This window comes from Phoca vitulina, unplaced genomic scaffold (genome assembly GCF_004348235.1).
Source record: "Phoca vitulina isolate PV1807 unplaced genomic scaffold, GSC_HSeal_1.0 scaffold23, whole genome shotgun sequence".
Classification (NCBI taxonomy): domain Eukaryota; kingdom Metazoa; phylum Chordata; class Mammalia; order Carnivora; family Phocidae; genus Phoca; species Phoca vitulina.
In genome coordinates, this window is record NW_022589726.1 from 16,360,556 (window position 1) to 16,384,473 (window position 23,918).

General features: G+C 34.4%; 2 protein-coding genes across 2 annotated transcripts; both read right to left on the bottom strand.

Annotated features, from left to right (window-relative positions):
* Positions 1 to 5,644: 5,644 nt before the first annotated feature.
* LOC116642432 (olfactory receptor 6C3-like) lies at positions 5,645 to 6,583 on the bottom strand. The gene has a single exon (XM_032420845.1). It carries the CDS (start codon positions 6,581 to 6,583, stop codon positions 5,645 to 5,647), a length of 939 nt encoding a protein of 312 aa, XP_032276736.1.
* Positions 6,584 to 17,311: 10,728 nt separating this feature from the next.
* LOC116642437 (olfactory receptor 6C6-like) lies at positions 17,312 to 18,250 on the bottom strand. Its single transcript, XM_032420852.1, has one exon. The coding sequence runs from the start codon at positions 18,248 to 18,250 to the stop codon at positions 17,312 to 17,314; it is 939 nt and encodes a 312-aa protein (XP_032276743.1).
* Positions 18,251 to 23,918: the final 5,668 nt, after the last annotated feature.

Below are 23,918 nucleotides of genomic sequence, written 5' to 3' on the forward strand. Positions count from 1 at the left end.
ATTTAAGCTGGAGAGCTTAGAACTGAGTTTGATCCTATCTGAATCCCTGGCCATAATTTATGATGTTTCAGCCTATATGTAATTATTATGACTTGTATTCCTGTACAAATGACTTCTCTTTCTATTTAAAATAACAATTATTACTATTATTATTGAAGAATTTCCCTCAGTTAAAGAGTTAGGTAAATATTCCCCAAGAAAACTCAGGTAAATAGTTTAATTTCTTTACTTGTTTTTAAAGTAGTTTTAATTTCTCTTTTTTAAAAAAAAATATTAAATGATATTACCATAGTTATTTCTATAAGGAAGAGTGAGGATGTCTAGGCTTGAATCCAAGCCACTTACTAGGTCTGAAACTATGTAGTCTGTCTGTGTTTCTTCTATAAACACAGTTTATTCCTCTGTATACAGTCCTTTCTTATAAAGTTATTGTGAGTATTAAATGAGTTAATATGTGAAGCATTTAGAAAAATGCTTAGCATTTTAAAAAAGCTATATAAGGATTGCTCAATGGTGAAATCCCTTGGTGAAAACCTTCGGGATTAAGATGGTGTCCTGTATTAAAAGCTTCGTCTAAAAGTAATAGTAATGAATAAAGTAACAGCAAGAAAATCACCTAGGAACAATAATAACAACAAAAAAGTGAGGTGGAATCATCTGGTTGTACAGTATCTGGGAGTCTCTAGGCAAGTGAATCTTAGCTTTGTTTTTCCACTTTGTGAACGTGGTGACCTCTCCCCACCATGGTGTATCTGCTTCCTGCACTCCCGCACACCCTCTGTCCCTCAACAGTTCACTGCTCTCATTCAGCTAGGATGGTCACCACATTTGAGGCACGTTAGATATTTGTAGCACCTCAACATTGCTACCAAAGGCTACCAATATCCATTGTTTCTCTGTTCCTCCTTAGTAAGAGTAACCTTGCTACAATGATTGTGAAACTTGCCTTAAATAGAAAAATGTGTATGTAAGTAGCCTCGTGGGTAGCAGATTTCAATGACACCCCGAATCACCTTCTTACGTATTCCCACAACACTAGGTTTAATACCCTTTTTTGAGTCCCATAAAAATCTTCGACTGATTCTTCCCAGCCCACCACACATCTGTGCTGTAATCCCCTGTGAATTCCTCCACTACTCTGTGCAAGTCTGAAAGTTAGGACAGAGTCTGACCTTCAAAGCCTTTGCAACACAGTCCAGTGCCTGGAAGAATCATAGGAGGCTTAAAATAAACACTTGTTTAATTAATTAATTCAGGAGGCTTAAAATAAACACTTGTTTAATTAATTAATTCATTCATTTTGAGTTTGTTCTTGCATCACAAATACCCATCAGGTGAAGTTCTCTATTATATGCCCAATTCTTGGCTGCATAGTATGTAGGTTGTATCTTTTGTTTTGCAAGATGTGTTTGCTCAGTTTACCTACTTTTCAAGATGTATATATTCACTGGGCCTAAATTCCCCATATTGAGTAAATTATGACAAAGGACATATAAAAGAAGCCAAAGTTTTTTGATATACAATTAAAAAAAAATCTTCATAAAACATTATTTTAAAATTAATTTCATTAAGTTTCTTTAGCATTCATTCTTTTAATTAACTTTATTCTGCTCAGCTTCTTCTCAAAATACATGCTCAATAAATAGACAATATTTGGTTTAAATCTCAAGATTGAAATTTCTGCACTATTTTATTGGCATAGGAGATCCAGGTTAAAAAAATATAGTATTACTCTTCCATAGGTAATAATGTGCCAATGCACTGTATTTTTACCCTTATTTCAATTTTTTTGCATATTCTCTTTTCCTCTTAGATTTCCTATCAATTTTAAGACTGTTCTATAAAATCAAACCATGACTGACTTACATATTTTGGTTACTGATTAAACCTTTGAGGGAATGTATGAAGAGCAATGAAAGAAGGTATTAATAGATAGAGAAGGGTTCATGTGAACATCACTGAAAATGAGTACTGATAGGTCAATTTTGTAGGACCAGAGAACATACTTAAGGAAATTGTCAGAAAAGATGATCCAGTATCAAAGACTTGAGGGAGGTATACTGTACTATTTATGTAAAAATGTTAATGAAAATTCAATGGACTGTATTCATTTACCAACATCAGTTAAGCCTGATGGATGTTATTCATTCATTCATTCAGCAGCCTTTGGGGAGAAAAGACAAGACAATGTTAACAAGGTGCGTATGATTCCTCAAGCCTGAAGCCATCCCAAGGATGTACTCATGCAGAGTATGAAGGATGTCTCTAAGCATTTAGCTCATCTTTTTATTTCTGAATGCAGGTCCATATTTCCCCTGCAAGAACATAGTTTAGGTTTACCTTAAATTATCTTCCATTCATTTTTGTCAAAATCAAGAATCCCTTCTAAGAACCCCTGAGATATACTCTTTGAGCTATTCAAAATGAAAGTTAACAATAATACTTCATATTTGTTCAATAAGATGGCCACAAAGTACCTTCAAGGTTTCATTCTGAAAACACCACTGTTCTGTTCCTTATTCAGTCATCAATAATCAAAGAAAAAAGGAAAAGTACATAAATTCATAATAAGATCATGGTATCAAAATACTATTAATTTCTTACTTACGACACTCTCAGGTAAATTGCTACTGCAGAAAGTATATGGGCTCTGCAGTTAGAGAAACATGGGTTAAAAATACAAATGGGCAGCTTAATGGATTTGTGATTTTGAATGGTACTTAATTTCCTTAAGAGTCAGTTTTCTGTTTACCATGGACATGAAATTTCAAGGACGTTTTGGGAATTAATTGAAATAATATAAGTGAAAGTGCTGTATAAACCATGTGGCACTAAATATGCTTTAAGAAGAGCTGGTTTATTTATGTTCTTTTAGTTGGAATTGTTTTTCAACTTTGGGCAGATTATTCATAGTAACTGTGATTAAGGAAAGGCATTATTTATTCCAAGGACATACTAAGGATTTATATATTCTATCTCATTTAGCCTTCATGACTCACCTATGGAACTTTATCTTTATTCCCAAATGAAAAGCTAAGGTCAGTTTGGTTTTATACCTTAGATATATTCATATAGCTAACAAGTGTTTAATGTAACCAGGGACTACCTAAGATTAACGTCTATTCTCTTAAAGAAAGTACTACCTAGCCTATATTCAATTAGAAACACAGGCACAGAGATGGTAATTTCCTGCTTTTCATTTAATAGAGAATAAATAAATTGAGATAATGAAACAAAACATACTGACATCTATATCCAGTTGCAAAATAAAACTCCAATAACCCTATTTAATCTGATTAAAATTTGAGCTGATAAGTAATGAAGCAATGATACAGTTTGGGAGACTCCATTGTCTTCTATATGTCTGACTTACCTCTGATTTTCATATACGTTCACTAACGCAGAATGGCTGGAATATAAAAAAATATTAGCAGTTGTCATTGTTGTAATCCAGAGAAACCCAGCATTCCTGACACATTTCCTCTCAGTGAACCATTTTGCTTTCTACTGCTAATGTCTTTGTCTTAAATTTTCCATTTTATCTAGAGGGAGTATATTTCTTTGAGTACAGAAAGTGAGAAAGGAGCAAATATATGAAGAAGAAAAAAATATCCGAAGGTATTTAAAACTGTCTGGTATGGTTTCTACATAGATTTTATGTAGCATAAGCTACTTATTGTTTTATCTGTTCTCTGCTGCTGGCTCACTGGGAATAATTCAGTGAATCGAAATTACCAGAATAGGACTATGCAGAAAACACTAAGGAATATAAAACATCATACACATTAATATTGAATTTGAAAAGGAAGCTTGGGGGACAGTGTCCAATGAGACAGAAAAAAAAAAAAAAACAAGCAAACAACCACACTAGGTAAAGTTTATTTCCCTTGATATTATTTTTCAGAGATTAACAGCCAAAATCTAGTTCCTAATGCATATCTCTACTGAATGCATATCTAACCCATGCCATTTTTAAAAAACTGATAATCTACTGCATAGTACTAAATTCATTCTTTACTACATATTTTTCATCTGCCTTCCAATAAGAATGTTTGGTATTACTACTAATACTTTATACATTTTCTCCTCACTCCGTTGCTCACCAGCAATGGATGTTGAAGAGTTTCTTGTTTTGGTTGATTAAAATTCTAATTTAGGGGTACCTGGGTGGATTAGTTGGTTAAGCGTCTGCTTTCAGCTCAGGTTATGATCCCTGAGTCCTGGGATCAAGCCCGGCATCTGGCTCTCTTGCTCCATCGACAGGAGAGCCTGGTTCTCCCTCTGCCCCTCACCCACTCATTGCTCTCTCTCTGTCATTCTTTCTCTCAAATAAATAAATAAAATCTTAAAATAAAATAAAATTCTAATTTATATGTAAGGTATAATATTAGGAATTAGTATAATCATGCCCAAATGATATAATGTGAGTGTAAAATGCCAATAAAATTGTGCAGGTCCTAAGTAAAAGTTATAGGTATTTTCAGGTTCACACAGTTTTGAATATGCATGAAATAAACACAAATTTTTGTCTCTGATTTGTTTTTCAAACTAAGTTATCACATTGGCTGTTATGCCTCAAGACCTCAGGCAAATTATTCAACCTTTCCAAGCATCACTTTGCACACCTGTAACACAGATAATTAGTCTATGTTGCCATATAGCTGTGAAGATTAAACACTATATTATTTAGGACGTACATGGTTGAGCATATGGCACCGAATAGTTGTTTTTTATAGAAGAGATATTATTATTTATGAAATTCCTATCAAACACTCATATAGCATAGGTGTAATGGTGACTGCCTATATCTTCATCTGTTACATATTTAAACAAATAATACAGATATCAGGTGCCTGGTGGCTCAGTTGGTTAAGCATCTGACTTCAGTTCAGGTCATGATCTCAGGGTCCTGGAATTGAGCCCCTCATCAGGCTCCCCACTCAGCAGGGGGTCTGCTTGTCCTTCCCCCTACGACCCTCCCCTTCTCCCTGCTCATGCTCTCTCTCTCTCTCTCTCTCTCAAATAAGTAAATAAAATCTTTAAAAATAATAATTATACAGTTACACAAGGGTAGTACATAAAAAAGACAAATACATGCCCTAAGCATAACTAGAAAGCAAAAGATGTATGACTTTAAAGTCATTTATAAGCAGTAAAATAAACACTCAACTGAGTGGGAAGAACTGGACAGATATGCAGCTAGTGTGCACAAAATATGGTTGTTAGATAATTCATTTCCTACTTTTTATAGCTTTAAGAAAGAAAATGTAAGAAAAAGAAGGAAAATGTGATATTAGTAACAGAACATAAGAGTTCAGAATAAATCCATGAAAAGAGTGTTTACTCAAGTCTTTACAGTAAAAATAAGTATTTTTATTATTTGGAACAATCAGGAAAATGATTTTTGTTTTATAGCCACTAATGTTCTATTTGGTATTGTAAATGAACGAGGAAATGGAATCTATAGATGGTTTGAAAGAAAGACACAACAGAGTTACTTTCAGTTTAAAAGAAAGCTTAAAGAAATGAACACAGCATTGCAAGTATCTGTGAGATGGATATTGGAGGATACTGTAGAAGTTGAAATTTTATTTGTCCTTTATTGGATCTTCACAATGACATCCATTCATGTTAATACATCCTTTCATTTGTTTCTAGAAAACAGTACTTTCTGAAGCAAGTTTTTGAAAGCTTGTTTTACTTGCTGGTTCCTCAGGGTATAAATAAAAGGGTTCAACATGGGTGCAATCGAGGTGTTGAGAATAGCTACTCCTTTGGTCAGTGATGCTCTTTCTTTTGCTGAAGGCTTGACATACATGAATATACAGCTCCCATAAGAGATGGAAATGACAATCAAGTGAGAGGAACACGTGGAGAAAGCCTTTTTCCTCTGACTAGCGGATGGGATTTTCAGGATGGTGCTAAGGATGCACAGGTAGGAAAGCATCACTAATGCCCAAGTGAAGAGCAGAGTAACAAAAGCAAAGTAAAAGCCAGTCATCTCTAAAAGCCCTGTATCTGAGCATGAGAGTTGTAAAATGGGGAAATAGTCACAAGAGAAATGATCAATTACATTGGAAGCACAGAAATCTAGCTGGAGGATGAGCATGAGTGGTGGGAAAATGGTAAGAAATCCTCCTAGCCAAGACCCAAAGACAAGCAGGGTACAGATTTTTTTGTTCATGATGGTGGTGTAATGAAGAGGCTTGCAGATGGCAACATAACGATCAAAAGACATGGCAGTGAGAAGAAAAAATTCAGAAACACCCGTGAGGATGAAGAAAAATAGTTGAGCTAAGCAATTGTTATAGGAAATGGTCTTGACATTCGTAATGATTGCCCCCAAAAATCTGGGGATAGTAACACTGGTGAATGTAATTTCTAAGAAGGAGAAATTCTGTAGGAAGTAATACATAGGAGTCTTGAGATGACAGTCTATCCAGGTGAGGATGATGATGGTTAGGTTTCCAGTGACACTTAATACATAAGCCATAAATGAAAAGATAAAGGTTACAACCTGGAGCTGTGGGTCGTCTGAGATGCCCAAGAGAACAAACTCTGTAATCATTGTATGGTTTCTCATACTGCTTTTTATTTTATTTAAGAAAAATCTACTGTTGAGGGGCACCTGGGTGGCTCAGTTGGTTGTGTCTGCCTTTGGCTCAGGTCCTGATCCCAGGACTGGATGGAGTCCCGCATCAGGCTCCCTGCTCAGCGAGGAATCTGCTTCTCCCTCTGACCTTCCTCCCCATTTGTGCTCTCTCTCTCTGTCTCAAATAAATAAATAAAATCTTAAAAAAATTTAAAAAAAAAGAAAAGAAAAATCTACTGTTGAGAAACAAAACAGAAAGAAGGAGTATGTGAATAGGAATTGAAGATTTAAAGATCTAAAGGTTGATTTTTAGTTCCAATGAAATGAAGCAATGGAAATTTACCTGTATGCATCTTTGCAATATCCACTCAATTCCATTAAAGCAGAAATATTTTATACATTCTCTCTTGATAAGGAAAACTGTATTCACATGTCTATGTTAAAAGTTCTCTCATGAGTGCCTTTACATAACACCTGTACCTGTAACCAAATTGTCTATATATGCAATATATATCTTAATTGTGTTTCTACAACATTTAGTAATTATATTTAGATTTACATATTGAGACGCCGTGTTCCAGTTTCCAAGATTGTGTGCTTTTAGGAGTGAAATATCTAATTTTGAGTTTTAATTGTGAAGCCATTAAAAAACTTTGTTGTTTTGCAAGGTTTTGATGGAAACTGAAGACCCAATCACAAATCCAGAGCTTAATAATAGCTATAATTATTTTATTCTTAAGATGCATCTTTCAAATGTGCTCCATAGAAATAAATGTGTTTTGTTTCTTTTTTTTATACCTTTTTTATGTGTTTCTAATCACAGAAATATAGAAGTAGAATTATCTTGGTTGTAAATAAAAGTAAAGGTCTTAACTTATGGGAAAAAAAGTGAAGCCAGAGATATTAATTAATACTCACATGGATAGACCTATGTCAAGAATATAGTTCCTACTACGTATTGATCCATTTGTATCATTTTTATGTTCTTTTTGTGAATTAACAATCAACTGTTTTTTAACTATATTCACTTGGTCTTTTCACTCTTAAACTTGTTTGAGAACAAGAAGGAATTCATAAAGGAGTTTTTTAATGCCAATATATCTCATTAGCTTCTTTCTAGAAGCCAAAGTAAGTAGAATAAAGAAAATTCTAAGATTTACTTTAGAGAAACTACAAATTGCTAAACTGTGGTCTATATGGCTTTTACCTGCGTTGTTCTCTCTTTATCTTGGCAACCAGCGTTTTATTTGTGCTGTAAGTTCTCAATAATATTTGTTGTTCTTCTTTTTATAGCATGAACTGGACAAGTGGTAGGTGACAAGTGTCAAAGTTGTATTGTACCTTACTTTCCTTTTTTATTTTTTTTTCTGATGATCAGCATTGTCTTCCTTTAGAAATAGACACATTTTTGTGACACATTTCAGCAACATTGGCATATCAAAAGGCAGAGACTGTTACTATATTTTGAACAAACTAAAATATTAAAATATAAAATTAAAAATAGTAAATATGTTAAAGTGATAATTTGGGGATCATTGCAATGTATTCCAAAAATAACCTTTTGAATGGGAGAAAGATAAAAGTATATTTATTGACAAATACAGAACATACTTACTCTCTGATATGTCTAATGATTCCAGACAGATATATAATCCCAGATTTTTAAAATTTGCTTAAAATATGAGAGGCAATGCCTTCATAAGCTACTTCTGGGGACTTTTTGTCAGGAGTTCACCCTTCCTCTATTATGTAAAAGCCTCTCACACAGGGAAAATGCAACCTTGATTGCATACAAGTTTTCTACATCCTTTCCTATAAGTAAAAGAATTTCTCTTTATCTCTTTTATCTTTCCATATAAACATAAACATTGTTCTAACCTAAATTTTAAAAAGCTACTAATTGTAACCCTGAGAGTTTTTTAAGTAAATTTCTAGGGAATACTGCTTCATGACTGAAAGGTAAACCATTTCAAAGCTCTCTGGGTAAGATGAGGATTGAATACTATCCAAAGATAAAACACATTTACCTTCTCTAGTCACTCTATAAATGAATGAGAGGCCAGAATAAAGAAAGTCCTGATGCAAGAGAGATGCGCCTAAGAGGTATACTGCTGTCATGATGTACTTCTTCCAGGAGCAAAACAATATAGTGAGATAAAAGCAGAAGTGTACCTACCAGTGTAAAACCAATCAACCTAGTTTCCCCTTGGCTGTATTTAATTTTTCTAGTATGCCCATGGCACTCGGTCTTCACTCAGGAGATAATTTATTCTCAATTCCTTTAGGGTTCATTAAATACAGAGCTGAGCTCCAACCCTTCATTGAGGGTAGCACTCAGGTTTTATTCATTTATACATCCTTACCAGCACAAAGAAGAATGAATGAATCAAGAAAGAACTGCAATATTTTTAAAATTCAGAAGGGTATTTGAAACTTAGTTTTTAATTTTTTAATGTTAAGGGTTATACAGACTTAATGCCAGGAGAAGTAAGTGTCAGAGAATCAATTATCAAATCAATGGTATATAATGACAAATAGATTGGCCCTTATGTTTCTAACTGATCCTCCATTTGCCCTCACATCTTCAAATTAACCAGTATTAAATATTTATTAGTATATTCTTTTTTTTTTTTTAAAGATTTTATTTATTTATTTGAGACAGAGAGAATGAGAGAGAGAGAGAGAGCACATGAGAGGGGGGAGGGTCAGAGGGAGAAGCAGGCTCCCTGCCGAGCAGGGAGCCCGATGCGGGACTCGATCCAGGGACTCCAGGATCATGACCTGAGCCGAAGGCAGTCGCTTAACCAACTGAGCCACCCAGGCGCCCTTTATAGTATATTCTATCAGAAATTTCATTCACAAACACAGTCATGTTCACACACTCAGAGAGCAAATTTTTTAATACAGTAATGCAATTTTACTATAGAAAATATTTGGCAATTTTTCTTTTTTTTTCAGTTAACAATATGTAATGGGTATCATTCCTTGTCAACTTATAAAGCTGGGACTCATCCTTAAAACAAATACATAGAATACCAGAGGAAACTTCTAATAATTTAATAATTTCATTATTTTTTAAGATTCAGGGAATTAGCTTGCTACCAATTTCACATCATTAGCTAAAATGCTAAGTCCATTTTTATGCATTCATTTGCATATATGCAACTACTGGAATAAAATATATATGAGTATCAGATTTTGATAGATACTTCAAGATTTCCTTCCTACAGACAAGAATGAGCCCTTTTCATTGCATCCTAGCCATCACAGATGTTAGAAATCATTTCCACATTTTATAAACAGAGAGACAAAAATGAAGCCACAATTCACATAATGAATTGTCATAAAGGCCAGATAAAAATTCCCAGATTTTGAGGCTACAGAGACTCAACAACTTTGCAAACTTTCAAAATCTACTCAACCTTTTTATCAGTTTCTTTACTCATAAAATGAGAGGGCTAGTACTCTTAACTCATAGGATATTGTAAAGATTAAGTGAAATCATGAATGAAAGTCATTCACTCTCACATATGTTCTTTTCCTTGCCGGAAGTGGTTTCTTTGGCATCTCAATTCACTTCTAATCATTCATCAATGCTAATTTATTTGTTTGTTTGTTTATATTGAGTATAACTGACACACAACTATTAGTTACATTAGTACATTAGTTACATCAGGTGGAAAACATAATGAATTTACAAGTTTATATATTATGCTATGTTCTCCACAAGTGTAGGTATGATCTGTTACCATAGAATGCTATTGCAATAGTATTGACTATATTCCTAATGCTGTCTGTTTTATTCCTCTGACTCATACATTCCATAACTGGAATGTGATCTTGAAATAGTGTACTAAATAGTGGGGGTAAATTGAACAATAAATAAAAATAAATCTCATGTCTATTTTTTTAAAAAAGATTATTTATTTTTAGAGAGTGAGAAGGAGCATGAGTCAGGTGAGGGGCAGAGGGGGAGAATCTTCAAGCAGTCTTCTCACTGAAGGCAGATCCCATGGGGATCAATCCCAGGACCCACTGGAACATGACCTGAGCTAAAACCGAGTTGGATGCTTAACAGACTGAGCCACCCTGGGGCCTGGCATCTCATCTCTTCTAAGTTGCCCCCAACACTGATATCACACTTTGGGCAGAGCCAGTGAAAAGAGCGCTAATTTGCAATTTCTGAGACTCATCTTGGTTATTTTCAAAGTATCTGCATTGAACTGTTGCCAACTCAACATCACATAATACTTTCTCAGTTGTTCTCAGTGCTGTGGAGAAACTGGGATGTTATTTCTGAGAGTTCTCCTCCCTGCATTTTTCTAGTTTATGATTTGTCAGTGAGAGGACTTGGTGCCAAATTTGGAAGTTGGAAGGGAAGCAGAGGATCCTGTTCTCCAGTTTGTAGCCAGGCTGGTGCATGCAAGCTAGATTCATAGTGGATTTTCAAAAGTATTTGAAAACTACCAACTTTACTGCTAAGACTATTGGTAGATGCTTTCTCAGAAATAACTGAGAGTCACTATGATTTCCCATTAAGCTTTCTGGAAGCATTCTCACAGGGCTTCAACGTGAGATCTTTGGTGTTAGTTTCCTCAACATTCTCTCTGGCATTCAAACTTTTCCTTCCATAGCTATCTCTTTCATTATTTTTAAAAGCTATAATTCCTCCATTATCTCCTTTCTTTCCAGAGTGCTTACAGAAATCCTACCTTCACCAGAACCCTGAACGATATAGGATCCATGCTGTAAGAATTTGCAAATTTATGATTTCTTATAATTACGTTTTGTGATTCCATATATAACTGGCAGAATAGCCTTAAACCACACATGCTGTTGCATGAGACGTTAGCAAAGACAGGAGGTAAGACAGTGTACTACTCCACAGCAACTCTTTGTGGGTATAAACGCCAAAAGTTCAAGTGAGCTACTAACACAAAGGAGAAAATAGGTTGAGTCTTGCAACATGCTGCATCAAAAAGGAGAGCAGAAGATGTTAGTTAGCAGTTGGGATGAGATGCCAAAAAGAGCAACAAAAGGGTGAATGGTGTTCCTCTTCATGTATCCTTCTTACTTTCCTCTAAAGACAATTTCTGTAATTCCATAATTCCAACTGCCATGGAGAATGGGAATCGAAGAGTCGAGTCACCAAGGCATAGGGGAATAACCCCCCTGCCCCCAATTAATTTTCCTTTGGCAGACACTTACTTCAGAAGGACATTATGGGAGGCTACAGGCTTTTAGGGACTGGCATTTCAGAATATGGTGTGTACTTGATTATTACACTGATCAAAGTAAATGATTCAGTCTTGTGGAGAGATTCTTCAGAGAAAAAGAATACCAAATTGTGGGAAGTGGGGAGGGAAAGCTGACTAAGACAAAAGGATGCCAGAGATTCTAAATTTGCTAAATCAAATATGCTAAATTTAGATTTGGCCAAATTGCATTAGCAAAAAGGAAAGACCTTAAGGATGCACAAAATATGGCTGAACAAGAGAAACCAGACTTCAACATTCACAATTTGTGATTTCTTTTATAGGAAATTCCAGAAAAAGCAAAAGTAATTTATGTGGCCAAAAGACATCTGTGAATATCTGAATCCAATAGCAGACATGGAGACTAGAGGGAATGGCTCTGAAGAGGCCAAGGAAATTGTTAAGTATGATGAAGATATTCTACATATGCTTTGTCAATTGTTGTCCAAATTTGTTGGATGAAAATGATTGCATTTGCTTTTGTGTAAGGTATACTTAATATACTTGTTTACATTGACACAACTAGAATGTATCAGGAAGTTTTAATTTATAAGTGGTTTAAAATATGGAAAGATCCCCAAACACAGAAATAAATAAATTATACCTTGAATTTCTTCCAAGGGTCACTGTCATTGGTATAAGTGATTTTGACCAAAGTCTGGTCAAATTATTTCTACACAGAACAATAATTGATAATATTTATAAATACTGTATGTTGCAATCAACTTCTTCCAAACTCCTGTCCAAGTTGATACTTTTCGACCCCTTCCTATGCATCACAAATGTTCTTAATGGCATCTAGACTTTCCAGAAAATTTTCTATTTTCTTTACCCAGATCCATTAGAGAAATCAGTATCCATGGCATCTCTAGCCTTATGAAATGCATTTCTTAAATTATAAGTCTTGAAAGTCAGAATTACCCCTTAATCCATGGGCTATAGAATGGTGGTATTAGCAATCATGAAAACAACATTAATCATGTTGTACATCTCCATCAGAGCTCTTGATCGGTCAGGTGCATTGTCAATGAGCAGCAATATTTTGAAAGGCATCTTTTACTGAGCAGTAGGTCTCAACAGTGAGCTTAAAATATTTAGTAAACCATGTTGTAAACAGAGGTGCTGTCATCCAAGCTTTGTTACTCCATTTAGAGAGCACAGGCAGAGTAGTGTTAGCATAATTCTTAGGCCTAGGACTTTCAGAATGGTCAATGAGCATTGGCTTCAATTTAGAGTCACTAGCTGCCTTAGCCTTAACAAGAGAGTCAGCCTAGCCTTTGAAGCTTTGAAGCCAGGTATTGGCTACTCTTCTCTAGCTGTAGAAGTCCAGGATGGCATCTTTATCCTCTATAAGTCTTTTTCATCTATATTGAAAATATGTTGTTTAGTGTAGCCACCTTTGTTAATTACCTTAGCTAGATCTTCTGGATAATTCACTTCAGCTACAACATCAGTCCTTGCTGCTTCACCTTGTACTTTTGTGTTATGGAGTTGGCTTCTTTCCTTAAACCTCATGAACCAGTCTCTGCTTGCTTCAGACATTTTTTCTGTAGCTTCCTCACCTCTCTTAGGCTTCATAGAATTGAAGAGAATTAGGGCCCTGCTCTGAGTTAGGCTTTGGCTTAAGGGAATATTGTGGTTGGTTTGATCTTCTATCCAGACACTAAAACATGCTCTCCATCAGCAATAAGGCTGCTTCATTTTCTTATCACTCATGTGTTCACTGGAATAGCACATTTAATTTCCTTCAAGAGCTTTTACTTTGTTTTTGTTTTTGTTTTTCTGTTTCTAAAGATAATTTATTTATATGTTAGAGAGACAGAGAGTGTGAGAGAGCAGGAGGGAGAGGGAGAGAGAATCTGAAGCAGGCCCCACACTGAGCTGAGAGCAGTTCACAGGGCTGGATCCCACGACCACAAGATCAAGACCTGAGCTGAAACCAAGAGTTGGACGCTTGAGCAACTGAACATTCAGGCACACCCAAGAACTTTTTCTTTGTATTCACAACTTGGCTAACTGGTGCAAGAGAGCCAGATTTTGGCCTATCCTTTTGACATGACTTCCTCATTAAGCTTAATGATTTCTAGCATTTGATTTAAAGTGAGAAATATGATTCTTTCTTTCACTTGAACACTTACAGGCCACTTTAGGGTCATTATTTAGCCCAATTTCAATATTGGTGTGTGTGTCAGGGAATAGAGCGGCCAGAAGAGAGGGAGAGGGGAGGGGGAACAGCTGGTCAGTGGAGCAGTCAGAACACACTCACCTTTTACTGATTAGAGTTGCCGTCTTATATGGGCAGTGTTTATGGTGTTCTAAAAGGATTACAATAGTAACATCAAAGATCACGAACACACATCACCATAAAAAATATAGTAATGATGAAAAAGCTTGAAATATTGTGAGAATTACCACAATGTGATAGAGATGAGCAAATGCCGTTGGAAAAATGGCACCAATAAGCTTGCCTGCTGCAGGATTGTCATAAACCTTCAACCTGTACATAATGCAGTACATGAAAAGTGCAACAAAGCAAACACAACAAAATGAAAATAAACAAAATATACCTGTGCCACATTTTGTTTATCCATTCATCACGTGAAGGTTACTTGGGTTCGATCTACTTTTGGGCTCTTATGCATGATGCATCTATGAAAATGTGTGTTGAAGTTTTTGTGTGAACATATGTTTTCAATTCCTAGAAGTAGAATTTCTGGGTGATATGGTAACTCTATATTTACATTCTTGCTAAGCTGCTAAATTTTTCCAAGTGGCTGCACATTTTAAATACCCAACAGCAGTGTATGAAGGTTTCACATTCTGTACATCATCACCTGTTTTTTTGTATAATAGCACTTGTTATTTTTTGTGATATATATAACCAACATATATGTACACACACACACACACACACAGAGGCAGACACACATACACATACATATTATAACTGCCTTTCTGGCTGTAAAGTGGTACGTCATTGTGGTTTTTACTTACATTTTCCTAAATACTACTGTTCTTGAGTTCTTTTCATGTGCTTTTTGCCTGTTTGTATATCATCTTTAAGTCCCTTTGCATATATTTTCTTGAGTCTTTGTTTTTTTATTGTTCAGTTGTGGGAGTCATTTTATGTAAATTTAACCAAGGAAGTGCAACATTGTACCAAGAAAATAATAAAATTAAAAAACGATTAAAGAAGTCCTAAATAAATAAAGACAACCTATGTATTGGAGAATAGACCTGATATTGAATTAAGATGGTAATAGTTCCCAAACTAATCCACAGATTCAAAGTAATCCTTATTAAATTTTCAGCTGTTCTTTTTGCATAAATGAGCAATTTGATCCTAAAATTTATATGAACTTGCAAGACCCCGTAATAGCCAAAACAATATTGAAAAAGAGAAAGAAAGTTGGAAGAGTCATGCTTTCCAATTTCAAAACTTAATATATAGATACAGTGATAAAGACAGTGTGATATTGGCATAGCAATTGAACAGTAGCTCAAAGGAATAGAACTGAGAGTCCTATAATAACCCATACATTTATTGTCAATTGATTTTTGACAAGTGTGCCAAGATTATTCAATGGGGAAATAATAACCTTTACAGCAAATCATGTTGTGATAACTATTTTCATGCAAATATGACTTTAATCTCTACCTGAAACTACACAAACATTAACTCAATAGAAACCAAAGACCTAAATGTCAGAGATAAAACTAAAATTTCCTAGAATAAATGGTAGGTATACATCCTTGCAACTTTGGATTAAGCAATGGTGTTCTAAATATGACACCAAAAGCACACACAACAAAATAAAAAATAGAAAAATTTGACTTTGTCAAAATTAACAATTCTCTGACCGAAGGACACTATTAGGAAAGTGAAAAGACAACCCAAAGAATGAGGAAAATACTCTCAAACCAAATCTAATAAGGGTCTAATAGTTTTTAAAGAGCTTATTGGAAAGCTTTGAGGGCCTTGAATATAATAAAATGAACTTATTCCCTTGTAATTACCTTAGAAAAGAAGATGATTAACAGTGTTGGCTTAAAATAGTAAAATAAGTCAGAACACAAACCTGAACTTAAATTGTTTTCTTCTCAGAGCCACATGGATAGGAGTTACAGCATTAAATACCTTAATGATTTTTTCACTCATATTTCTCCCCAGATGGCATATTATACCCAATATGGAACTCTATATATTTCAGGGATTTCTTTGTAGGTCCTTCTTTTTTTTTTTTTTTTTAAAATCTGACAGGATACCAGTAATACTGCCTTCTTTAAAAGCATTGAATATATAAGGGAGAGTGTGCACAAGTGGGCACAATGAAGGTCTAAGGAAGATGAAACTCATTTAAAAAAATTTTTTTTCATTTATCCCATATATCTAAATGTTCAACCATTCCTCTCAGTTTGTTTTCCTAATATCTGTGGAACCATTTCCTGGAGCTTCAGATTCATTGACACTATTGCATTTCAATTCTCAAATAACTCTTTTAGTTTAAAACATTAGCCATTTAACTTGTCTTCCTGACTCCAACATCCAAAAACCCATCCTCAATAAATTTAACATAGCAATCTTAATAAAATAAAAATTGGCTCACATAGGTTTTTATATTAAAAAAGAAAACTCTAATAGGAACCACCTATGTGTTTCTATACTGTACTCCAGGTAAGTTAAAAAGACATTTTAGGGGGGCACCTGGGTGGCTCACATGGTCAAGCATCTGCCTTCAGCTCAGGTCATGATCTCCAGGTCCTGGGATCCAGCCCTATGTCCTGTTCCCAGCTCAGCAGTGAGTCTGCTTCTCCCTCTGCCTCTTCCCCTGCTTGTGTTCATTCTGTGTGTTTCTCTCTCTCTCAAATGAATAAATAAAATCTTAAAAAAAAAAAGACATTTTAGGGATGAGAATATTGTCTTTGCTATTATATAAGCCAAGCAGGTGTGTGATTCTTATTCACTCCAAATTTTCAGGTCTCTTGACGTACTAGATAAAGTTCTGCTACATTTTAGAACATACGAGCTTTTTATGACTTGAAGCCTGCCTTTTTTCCTTGCTGTGTTGAAAACACTTGAGTGACATTTGAAGAAATTTCTAGAGTCCCAGTGGTAGTGCATGTTGTTATATTGATGTCTATATAATTCCATAAAAGTTTTATGGTGAATATTGATTTAAAATCATTTTTTTGAGGAGGTCAGTACCATGTTTTGTAGAGTAAAAGATATTTCACATTTGTGTTGATAACTCAAGAGAATACTCATACTGTAGCCTGAAAGGAATGCTAATCACAAAGAGAAGTAGGAGGGAAAAGATGCATTGTGCTGAAAGGTGTGGTTAAAATATTATGAGGTAAAAATATTATTAGATGGATTATTTGAAGAACAGATTAAGTAAACTTATAAAATGAGTCAAATTTTTATTTACCTTTTTATCTAAGATTTTAAAATTAAATTTCCTCTTCATTTTTTGAAAAAAGAGAAAATATTTTGGAGTGTGTCCTTGAAAGCTTGTTTCACTTGCTGGTTTCTGAGAGTGTAAATGAAAGGATTTAATAAAGGGGCAACCGAGGTATAAATAACAGTTACACCTTTGGATAAAGTCACCCTTTCCTTTGCTGTTGGCTTTATGTAATTGAAGATACAGCTACCATAAGTAAGGGAGACTACGATCATATGAGAAGAACAAGTAGAAAAAGCCTTTGTTCTTTTCTGAGCAGAGGGGAGTTTTAGAATGGTCTTGATAATACATGTGTAAGAAAGAATCAGTAACAGCAACGTGACCATGAGATTTACAAGAGATAAGACAAACGAAAGCAATTCCAGTAAATGAGCGTCAGTGCAGGAAAGCTGCAGCACAGGGGAAGTGTCACACATGAAATGATCAATTTCTCTGGAAGCACAGAAATCCAGTGTCAGTCCCGAGGCCAATGGTGGAAACGAAAGCAGAAAGCCAACTGTCCATGAACTGAATAGAAGTTGGTAACACACTTTGTTGTTCATAATGATGGGATAATGTAGGGGTTTGCAGATTGCTACGTAACGGTCAAAAGACATGGCGGCCAGTAGGTAAAATTCTGTAATTTCTAATAAGAGGAAAAAGAATAACTGGGATGCACAACCATTGTAGGAAATTATTTTGTTTTTGGTCACGATGCTTATCAGATATCTGGGAATACAGACTGTTGTCAGTGAAGCTTCCAAGAAGGAGAAATTTCGGAGGAAAAAATACATGGGAGTCTTGAGGCTGGTATCTAGCAATGTAAGAAGGATGATGGTTAAGTTCCCCATCACACTCAACACATAGTTTAGAAAGAGAAATATAAAAATCACAATTTGCAATTGTGGGTCATCAGTAAATCCTAGGAGAATGAATTTGATCTCTCTTGACTGATTCCTCATTTCAGACTTGAGTGCTATTAAATAAACATAGGAAAACAACTTCAGAATTGGAAGTAAGAGGATTTTTACAAAAGCTACAGACAGAAAAAAAAAGTAGTCAGAAATGTAAAGAAGTTTAAAAAATTGATCCAATTTAACAGGATAGATGATACTTAAAACTATATCAACCTAGGTCGCTCTGTATTCCATTTAGTGCAACAGCAACACTACTAAAATTTTTCTTTTTCCCTATTTGAACTTGAAAGATCATTTAAATTTTAGCTGGTCATTTCCAAATGAGGTGAATTCTCTTTCAATGTCTAAATAGAACATAAGCTTGACCTTAAATGTATTTTCTATGTATAGCTTAAAAATTATTGAAAAATTTTTTGTAACATTCAGATGATTAATAACAATGTCTATATGTAATGTTCTTCAAAAATTCTTAGCTCATTAAAACACTTAAAAAATTTTGAAATATGGAAATAATGACAGTTACATACTATCTCTATGATTGAAATATTCTGATATATACCATTATTTTGTCCTGATGCAGTACTTCCCCATTGTTCCTTTATCTCATTTCACTTAATTATTATTTTTGTTCATTTCAAACGTTAGTCGTCTCACATCAGTTGCATTTAATCATGAAGTTTTGACTACTACTACTACTACATCTACATAAAAATAGAAAAGTAAATGACAGTTCAAAAGTCAGTGGATATTACCTGACTTTTACATGTGGGAATGCTTTCATTTGTGATCTAGATATTTAGTGCAAATTATAAGTGACTTACCATATCTAGAATACATTGATAAAATTTTCCCCTTATAGGAATATGGTAGAAACAGGGGTCAAAAATAAATGGTGAATATTCTCCCTCTGATAAAATTATTAAAAAAATCAATATTTTAAGAGGAAAGTTAATTGCAAAGCTTTTCTGTAGAAGGATTCTAAAAACAGATATGCATTCTGAAAATTATATTCATCTGTTAATAACTTTCACTTCCACTGATACTCATTAAAATGACAGGACCCAGATGTTACAAATAATTAGAATCCTCTTTCAGGCCAGGTAAGATTCATTTTCTGTCTTCTTTTCTTGTATATTAAGATGAAGGTAAATGTCTCCCAAAAATTCTAAATGAAAATGTAATACTTTAAATGAAAAGACATTTTGGGAAAGCCCTCATATGAAAGGAACCCAAATTTTGTAACAAAGAATTCTTGCTTCAAATTGTGCACTAACAAAAGGCACAGTTTTATCACTTTGCTCATAAGAGACACAGGGGATTAAATTAAAAAAAAAAAAGAAGAAGAAGAAGAAAAGAAAAATAAACGACCCCTGGAGACTCATATCAGGAATATCAGTTATGTGAAAAATAAAACAACAACCTAAACAAACAAAAAAGGAAGGACATAAAAACTACTGTGAATTGCTTTAAGCACAAAACTGAATTTCTTTAACTACAAAACAAAACAGATATTCTCCCAAAAGAGAACTAGAAATAATTTAAACTCTATACTGAATGCCAACAAGAATTTCAGATATTCCACTGCCCTGGGACAGTCTGACCATTTCTACACATTAAGAGGGTTTACTCAAAAAGGAAACCTCTTTCTTGCTTCCTTAGTCAATGTTAGGAGGATTTCATTAACTTGTGACCTATGTCCCAAATTGGAGTCGTAGGGCAGTACTTAAATGTTTCACTATTTTTTAAATTTTGAAACAATGTAAAATATAAAGAAGAAAACCAACAAATAACCATGAAGATGATTATTTATAAGAAAAAAGAATATTCTACTAGATAAGCATGATATAACCATTAGTGTCAGGGCATTAACATTGGTACATTATTAACATGTACTTCCCCAATGTTATTTAAGTTTCACCAGTGACTGAAAGTTTTCTGTATAGAAAATAATCCAATTTAGAATTATATGTTAATTTAATTACCATAATGTTTTAGTCTCCTTTAATTTGAAAAATTCTGTAGTCTTTCCTTAACTTCAAGAATATTGATTGAAAATTCTTTTTTTCTTTTTTCTTTTTCTTTTTCTTCTTCTTTAAATTAACTCTAGGTACATTTTTAAAAATTTTAAATCCAGTATAGTCTAAATACAGGGTTATATTAGTTTCAGGTGTACCATATAGTGATTCATCAATTCTATACATTACACAGTGCTCTTCAAGATAAGTGTGGTCTTAATCCCCTTCTATACATGCGCATTTGAGCTGCTTCTACATTTTGGCCATTGTACATAGTGCTTCAAAAGCATAGGGGTGCACATATCTTTTTAAATTACTGTTGTCATATTCTTTGGGTAAATGCCCAGTCATGAAATTAATGGATAATATGGTAGCCCTATTTTTAAGTCTTTAGGAAACCTCCATACTGTCTTCAACAGTGGCTACACCAGTTTGCATTTCCACCATTAATGCACAAAAGTTCCTTTTGAATTTATTTTTGTGTTTGGTATAAGAAAGTGGTCCAGTTTCATTCTTTTGCATGTAGCTTTCCAGTTTTCCTAACTCCGCTGGTGAAAAACACTGTCTTCCCACTGAATATTTTTGCCTCCTTTGTCAAAGAGTAATTGTATTATGGGTTTATTTCTGGGATTTTTATTCTGTTCCATTGATCTATATGTTTACTTTTCTGCCAGTACCATACTGTTTTGATTACTATAGCTTTGTAATATAACTTGAAGTCAGGAATTGTGATAACTCCAATTTTGTTCTTTTTCAACCTGCTTTGGCTATTTGGGTTTGTGATTTTGGTGGCACCCCTATCTAAAACAAATTTTAGAGTTTGTTTTAGTTTTGTGAAACATGCAGTTAATATTTTGATAGGGATTGCATTAAATGTTTAGATTGCTTTGGGTAATATAGACATTTTAACAATATTTGTTCTTCTAACCCACGAGCATGGAATAACTTGCCATTTTCATCGGTGTTTTACAGTTTTCAGAGTACAGGTCTTTGACCTCCTTGGTTAGGTTTGTTCCTACCTAGGTATTTTATTGTTTTTGGTGTAATTGTAATTGAGATTGTTTTCTAATTTCTCTTTCTGTTGTTTCAATATTGGTGTATAGAAGTACAACAGATTTCTGTGTGTTGGTTTTGTATCCTGTGACCTTAGTGAATCCATTTATTGGTTCTAGTGGTTTTTTGGTGGAGTTTATAGAGATTTCTCTATACAATATCATGTCATCCGCTAGTAGTGACTTTTACTTCTTTTCTTTTTAATCACTTAAATGAATTTTATTCCTTTTTCTTGTCTGATTGCTGTGGCTAAGACATCTAGTACTATGTTGAATGAAAATGGTGAGAGTGACAGCCTTGTCTTGGTCCTGAACTTAGGGGAAAAGCTCTCAGTTTTTCCCCATTGAGTATGATGTCAGCTGTGGGCTTTTAATATATAGCCTTAATTTTGTGGAGGTGTGTTCCTTCTACATCTATTTTGTTGAGGGTTTTATCATGAATGGATATTGTACTTTGTCAAATGCTTTTTCTGCATCTATTGAAATGATCATTTGATTTTCATCCTGTCTCTTGTTGATGTGATGTATGACGTCAATTACTTTGAAAATATTGAGTCACAGGAATCTCAGGAATAAATCCCACTTGATCGTGGTCAATGATTTTTTAAATGTATTTTTGCATTTGATTTGCTAATATGCTAATATGGTGTTGAGGATTTTGGCATCTCTGTTCATCTTAGATATTGGCCTGTAGTTTTCTCTTTTTTTTTTTTTTTAAAGATTTTATTTATTTATTTGAGAGAGAGAGAATGAGAGACAGAGAGCACAAGAGGGAAGAGGGCAGAGGGAGAAGCAGACCCCCTGCTGAGCAGGGAGCCTGATGTGGGACTCGATCCTGGGACTCCAGGATCATGACCTGAGCCGAAGGCAGTCGCTTAACCAACTGAGCCACCCAGGCGCCCTAGTTTTCTCTTTTGTAGTGTCTTTATCTGGTGTTGGTATCAGAGTAATGCTGTCCTCATAGAATTGTTTGGAAGCTTTCCTTCCTCATCTATATCTTGGAAAAGTTTGACAAGAATAGGTCTTAAGTCTTCTATAAATATTTGGTAGAATTTATCTGTGAAGCCATCTGGTCCTGGACTTGTTTGTTGGAAATTTTTTTGATTATTGATTATTGATTCAATTTCATTGCTTGTAATTGGTCTGCACAAATTTTCTATTTCTTCCTCTTTTGGGGGTTTATATGTTTCCAGGAATTTATCCATTTCTTTTAGGTTGCCCAATTTTTTGGCATATAATTTTTCATAATATTCTCTTATAATTCTTTGTATTTCTGTGGTGTCCTTATTTCTCCTCTATCATTTGTGATTTTGTTGATTTGAGTACTCATTTTTTGATGAGTCTGGCTAAAGTTTTATTGATCTTTTCAAGGAAACAGCTCCCGGTTTCTTTCTTTCTTTTTTTTTTTTTAGTTTCTATGTTGTTTATCTCTTCTCTGTCTTTATTATTTCCTTCCTTCCACTGTTTTTGTGTTTTATTTATTCTTCTTTTTCTGGTTTCTTTACATGGAATGTTAGGTAGTTTGAGATTTTTCTTGCTTCTGAAGTAGACCTATGTTGCTATGAACTTCCCTCTTAGATCCACCTTTGCTGCACCCCAAAGGTTTAAACCATTGTGTTTTCATTTTCACTGTCTCCATGTAGTTTTTGATTTCCTGTGTGCTATCTTGGTTGACCCATTTATTGTTTAGTAGCATGTTATTTAACCTCCATGTATTCATGTTCTTTCCATGTTTTTTCTTGTGGTTGATTTCTAGTTTCACAGCATTGTGGTTAGAAAAGATGCATGGTATGACTTTGATCTTTTTGAATTGGTTGAGACTTCTTTTGTGGCCTAACCTGTGATCTATAATGGAGAGTAGTCAGTGTGCACTTGAAAAGAATGTGTATTCTGCTGTTTTAGGTTGGAATATTCTGAATATACCTGCTAAATTCATCTGGTCCAATGTGTCATCAGTGCTACTGTTTTCTTGTTGATTTTCTGTCTGGATGATCTATCCATCGATGTATATAGGGTGTGAAAGTCTCCTACTATTATTGTATTACTATTGATTAGTTCCTTTATGTTTGTTATTAACTGCTTTATGTATTTGGATGCACCCATGATGGGTGCATAAATACTTAAAATTGTTATATTTTCTTGTTGGATTGTTCCCTGTATAATTAATTAGTGTCCTTTGCCTCCTTTTACAGTGTTGGTATTAAAGTCTATTTTATCTGATATAAGTATTGCTACCCCAGCTTTCTTTTCACATCCATTTGCATGATGCATATTTCTCCATCCCCTCAGTTTCAATCTGCAAGGGTCTTTAGGGCTGAAATGAGTCTGTTTTGGGCAGCATATAGATGGGACTTGCTTTTTATCCATTCTGTCACCCTATGTGTTTTGGTTAGAGAGTTAATCCATTTGCAATCAAAGTAAATATTGATAGGTGTGCATTTATTACCATTTTATTACTTGTTTTGTTTTTGCTTTTGTAGTGCTCCTCTGTTCCTTTTTTTCTTTTCCTCTCTTCACTCATGGTTTGCTGGCTTTCTTTAGTTATGCACTTGTATTAGTGCTCTTTCTCCCAGAAAAACAGTCTGATGCCTGTGAGGTGCACATATTCTATGCTGTGGCTCCTTGAAAAGCAGCAACCAGGTTATC

Coding starts and splice junctions, on each gene's coding strand:
- LOC116642432 (XM_032420845.1), bottom strand. CDS start 6,583: ATGAGAAACCATACAATGATTACAGAGTTTGTTCTCTTGGGCATCTCA.
- LOC116642437 (XM_032420852.1), bottom strand. CDS start 18,250: ATGAGGAATCAGTCAAGAGAGATCAAATTCATTCTCCTAGGATTTACT.